This window comes from Cebus imitator, unplaced genomic scaffold (assembly GCF_001604975.1).
Source record: "Cebus imitator isolate Cc_AM_T3 unplaced genomic scaffold, Cebus_imitator-1.0 Scaffold53, whole genome shotgun sequence".
Classification (NCBI taxonomy): Eukaryota; Metazoa; Chordata; class Mammalia; order Primates; family Cebidae; genus Cebus; species Cebus imitator.
The window spans coordinates 3,318,859-3,324,252 of NW_016107368.1; the positions used below are offsets into that span (position 1 = coordinate 3,318,859).

The following is a 5,394-nucleotide window of genomic DNA, read 5'->3' on the forward strand; positions in this document are numbered from 1 at the left end:
AAGAGCGAAACTCCGTCTCAAAAAAAAAAAAAAAAAAAGAATTAGGCTGGATTTCGTGGCTCACGTCTATATTCCCAGCACTTTGGGAGGCCAAGGTGGGCGGCTTGCCTGAGGTCAGGAGTTCAAGACCAGCCTGGCCAACATGGTGAAACCCCATCTCTACTAAAAATAGAGATTGCGATTTCACCATGTTGCCCAGGCTGGACTGGAACTCCTGAGCTCAGGCAACCCACCCACCTCGGCCTCCCAAAGTGCTGGGATTACAGGTCTGATCCACCACACCCAGCCAATTTTTGTATTTTCAGTAGAGATGAAGTTTCACTGTGTTGGCTGGGCTGGTCTCCTGACCTCAGGTGGTCCACCTGCCTTGGCCCCCAAAGTGCTGGGATTATAGCCACCTTGCCCGGCCATCACCTGCAGTTTCATTCACTCATGTGTCTGGTGACTGTATGAGGAGGAATCCAACTACTGGAGCTCTTCTGATGTCTCTCTCTATCTCAGTGTGGCCTCTACACATGGTTTCTCCAACGTGGTGGTTTCAAGCATAGCCAGTCTTCTTGCGTGGTGGCCTAGGGTCCCAACGTCTCGTGCTATGAGACAGAGAAAGGTGGAAGCCATAGTTCCTTTTATGACCTAACCTCAGAAGTCACACAGTATCATTTCTACTTCATGCTGTTTGTCAAAAAGGTATTGTATCATCTTTCCTTGTCTGCAAGGGCAAGGTCAACTCATGACTTCCACGTCCACATTTCAGCCCACAGGAAGAGGAAAGGGAGCAAGCTTTCCTTCAGTGGTTTCTGAAAGGACTGACCTGGAAGTAGTAGACGTCATTTACATTCTTTTTTCATTGGCCAGAGCAGGTCACAAGGCCACAGTGAGTTGCAATGAAGGCTGGGAAATGTAGTCTTTCATTGGGTAAGCTTTGTGCCCAGCTCAAACTTGGGAGACAGTATTTCTACAGGAAAAGGGGCTGGGTGCAGTTGTTCATACCTGTAATCTCAACACTTTGGGAGGCCATGGTGGTTGGATTGCTTGAGACCAGGAGTTTGAGACCAGCCTGGGCAACATAGTGAGACCCTTTCTCTAAGAAAAAAAAAAAAATTAGCCAGGTGGGGTGGTGGGTGTCTGTAGTGCCAGCGACTCAGGAGGCTGAGGCCGAAGGATCCTCTGAGTTCAGCTATTTGAGGCTGCAATGAGCTTTGATCACACCACTGCACTCCAGCCTGGCAGCAGAGCAAGACCCTGCCTCTAAAATAAATAAACACAAGAAATAAAAGCGAAGAAGGAGAATATATATGGAAGTTTAGTGGATAGTCTTTGCCACACTCATTGAATGAATGAATGAACCAATAACGGATTAAGGAATTGATCTATGGCCAACCATAGATCAATTTCAGCTGATCGGTCAAGATCAGCTGAAGTGGCCAGGCACAGTGGCCCATGCCTATAATCCCAGCACTTTGGGAGGCCAAGGCAGGCGGATCACCTGAGGTCAGGAGTTCAAGACCAGCCATGGCCAATGTGGCAAAACCCCGTCTCTACCAAAAATATAAAAAAATTGCCAGGTGTGGTGGTGGGTGCCTGTAATCCCAGCTACTTGGGAGGCTGAGGCAGGAGAATTGCTTCAACCTGGGAGGTGGAGGCTGCAGTGAGCTGAAATGGTACCACTGCACTCCAGCCTGGGTGACAGGGGGACCCTCCATATCTTAAAAAAAAAAAAAAAAGATTGGCTGAAAAGTTGACAGGTGAATGATTGACACATCCTGGGTTGGTGAATTGCTTAAAATGCAGCAAGTAACAGACTGGCTGGTGACTGAGGGTCTGGACAGAGGGACAGCCTCCTCTGCCTCCGCTCTCTGACAAGCTCCTTCCTATGGCTCTCTCTGTTCCAGTTTACCAATGTCCCCTTCTTCATCTTCGGGCCACTGATGATGTTCCTGATGCACCCCTACGCCCAGAGGCGCTCCCGCTACATCTACATTGTCTGGGTCCTCTTCATGGTCATAGGTAGGGAGGTGTGGTTCAGGTCTGTGACAGTGGGGAGACAGTGGGGGTGCAGGATGTGGCAGCCCCCACTGACCGCCTGCCCTTGCCACTCCAGGCCTGTTTTCCATGTACTTCCACATGACGCTCAGCTTCCTGGGCCAGCTGCTGGACGAGATCGCCATCCTGTGGTTCCTGGGCAGTGCCTACGGCATATGGATGCCCCGCTGCTACTTCCCGTCCTTCCTGGGGGGCAACAGGTTGGTCAAGGCCTGGCTGTCTGCACAGGGTGGGGTCTGAGTCTTCCATTGACTCTGCCTGAGCTCACCTGAGTCCACTGGGTTCCCTCCCCTGAGCCCTTTTGGGACCCTTGGAATTCCTCCCCTGACCACTTCTGTTTTTCTCCTGACCCTGCCGGACTCATATGGGCTTCTGGAGAGCCCTCCCCTGAGCTCACTGGTTTCTTGGACTCCCTCCCCTGATCCCACCTAGACAACCTGAGATGTTCTTGAGACTGTTGGAGCCACCAGGAGTTCCAGGAACTCATGTCTCTGCTTACCTGGACCCAAGGGACTCGTCCCTGAGCCTCTCACCTGGGGTCCCTGGAAGCTTTCGTCTGAACCTCTTAGACTCCCTGAGCCCCTCTCTTGACCTAACTGATCCCCACTCTTCTTGACCTCTGTAAAAGCCTCTTCTTCTTCTTCTTCTTTTTTTTTTTTTTTTTTTTTTTTTTTAGACAGAATCTTGCTCTGTCACCCAGGCTGGAGTGCAGTGGTGCAATGTCAGCTCACTGCAGCCTCTGCCTTCAGGATTCAAGTGATTCTCCTGCCTCAACCTCCTGAGTAGCTGGGATTACAGGCATGCACCACTATGCCTGACTAATTTTTGTATTTTTAGTGCAGACAGTTTCACCATGTTGGCCAGGCTGGTCTTGAACTTCTGACCTCAAGTGATCCACCTGCCTTGGCCTCCCAAAGTGCTGGGATTACCAGCATGTGAAATTCTCTTCTAACCAGGCTTAACCCACTTGAGCCCTCCAGCACCCTCCAGCCCACCCGATCGTCCTCTGGGACCCCTGTAATCTTTCCTTACTCCCTACTGGGACCTGGAGAGACACTGTCCAACATCCCTTCAATTCACCTAGACCCAGGGATCCCTCCTCTCAGACCAGCTGGGCCCCCTGTATTCCTTGCCTGACCTCATTTGGACCCTGCTGGGACCCTCTCCTCATCCTACTCAGTCCTCCCTGGGTTAGACCCTGCCTGGGCTCACCTGGGCTCCCTAAGACCTTCTGCTGAGTCCACCTGGGAACCTCAGGACCCTTTTCTTCTTTTCTTTCTTTCTTTTTTCTTTTTTTGAGACGAGGTCTTGCTCTGTCCCCGGGGCTGGAGTGTAGTGGCACAATCCTGGCCGTGGCAACCTCAAATCCCCAGGCTCAAACGATCCCTGCCTCAGTCTCCTTAGTAGCTGAGATTACAGGCACATGCCGCCACACCCAGCTAATTTTTTGTATTTTTGGTAGAGACGGGGTTTTGCCATGTTGCCCAGGCTGGTCTTGAATGCCTGAGCACAAGTGATCCTCCCGCCTCGGCCTCCAAAGGTGCTGGGATTACAGGCACGTGCCTGGCTCGGACCCTTCTCTTTTTTGTGTTTTTAAAACAGAGTCTCACTCTGTCGCCCAGGCTGGAGTGCTGTGGCATGATCTCGACCCACTGAAACTCCCACCTCCTGGGTTCAAGTGATTCTCATGCCTCAGCCTACCAAGTAGCTGGGATTACGGGCACTCGCCACCACGCCTGGCTCAATTTTGTATTTTTAATAAAAATGGGGTTTCACCAGCAGGCGAGGTGGCTCATATCTGTAATCCCAGCACTTTGGGAGGCCAAGGTGGGTGGATCACACGGTCAGGAGTTCAGGACCAGCCTAGTCAAGATGGTGAAACACCGTCTCTACTAAAAATATAAAAATTAGCCAGGTGTGATGGCAGTTGCCTGTAATCCCAGCTGCTCCAGAGGCTGAGGCAGAGAATTGCTTAAACCCAGGAAGGAGAGGTTTCAGTGAGCTGAGATCATGCCACTGCACTCCAGCCTGGGTGACAGAGTGAGACTCTGTCTCAAAAAGAGAAAAAAGAAAAGTAGGGTTTCTATTTTTGCCAGGCTGTTGGCCAGGCAAACATGTTGGCCAGGCTGGTCTTGAACTCCTGGCCTCAGGTGATCCACCTGACTCAGCCTTCCAAAGTGCTGAGATTACAGACATGAGCCACTGCGCCTGGCCTGGCTAGGGCCCTTTTCTGAGCCTAGTTGGGCTCCCTGGAATCCTCTCCTTTCCTTACCCACCTGGGCCACGAGATCTCCAGGTGGCCCTGCCTATAATCCCAGGACCTCCCTTCCCGCCTGCAGCTGAGGCCCTTCCTCCGCAGGTCCCAGTTCATCTGCCTGGTCTTCATCACCACCGCGGTCAGCACCTTCCTGTCCTTCCTGCGGCCCACAGTCAATGCCTACGCCCTCAACAGCATTGGCCTGCACATTCTCTACATTGTGTGCCAGGAGTACAGGAAGTGAGTGAAGGGTGAAGGTGTCTGGGCAAGGGGCTCCCCCCCCCAGCACCCCTGACTCCAGGCTTTTAGAGGGGACGTCCCTTCCCCAAGATCACCCGCTAACAAGTGGCAGGGCCGGGATTTGAACCTGACTGCTGATCTTGTCCTTTTTTGTTTGTTTGTTTGAGATGAAGTCTCGCATGATTTTGGCTCACTGCAACCTCCACCTCCTGGATTCAAGCCGTCCTCCCACTCCAGTCTCCCAAGTAGCTGGGACTAGACGCATATGTCATCACACCAGGATAATTTTTGCATTTTTCTTTTCTTTTCTTTTTTTGAGACTGAGTCTCACCCTGTCACCAGGCTAGAGTACAGAGGCACGATCTTGACTCACTGCAACCTCTGCCTCCCAGGTTCAAGTGATTCTTCTGCCTCAGCCTCCAGAGTAGCTGTGACTACAGGCATGTACTGCCACGCCCAGCTAATTTTTGTATTTTTAGTAGAGATGGAGTTTCACCATGTTGGCCAGAATGGCCTCCATCTCCTAACCTGGTGATCCACCCACCTCGGCCTCCCAAAGTGCTGGGATTACAGGCATGAGCCACCGTGCCCGGCAAATTTTTGTATTTTTCTTTGTAGAAACAGGGTTTCAGCTGGGCACGGTGGCTCGAGCGTGTAATCCCAGCACTTTGGGAAGACGAGGCGGGCAGATCACGAGGTCAAGAGATCGAGACTATCCTGGCCAACATGCTGAAACCCTGTCTCTACTAAAAATACAAAAAAAATTAGCTGGGCGTGGTGGCATACACCTGTAGTCCCAGCTACCTGGGAGGCTGAGGCAGGAGAATTGCTTGAACCTGGGAGGCGGAGGTTGC

At 51.8% G+C, this 5,394-nt stretch overlaps 1 protein-coding gene across 1 annotated transcript in view; it reads left to right on the forward strand.

The window, feature by feature from the left end:
* The first annotated feature begins 669 nt into the window (after positions 1-669).
* Positions 670-5,394, forward strand: part of ACER1 (alkaline ceramidase 1) — a 7,414-nt gene continuing 2,689 nt past the window's right edge. The window contains exons 1-4 of the mRNA XM_037738465.1: positions 670-687; positions 1,893-2,007; positions 2,102-2,243; positions 4,403-4,540. Of these exons, the coding sequence (XP_037594393.1) occupies positions 670-687; positions 1,893-2,007; positions 2,102-2,243; positions 4,403-4,540 (413 nt within the window). The remainder of the gene's footprint in view (positions 688-1,892; positions 2,008-2,101; positions 2,244-4,402; positions 4,541-5,394) is intronic.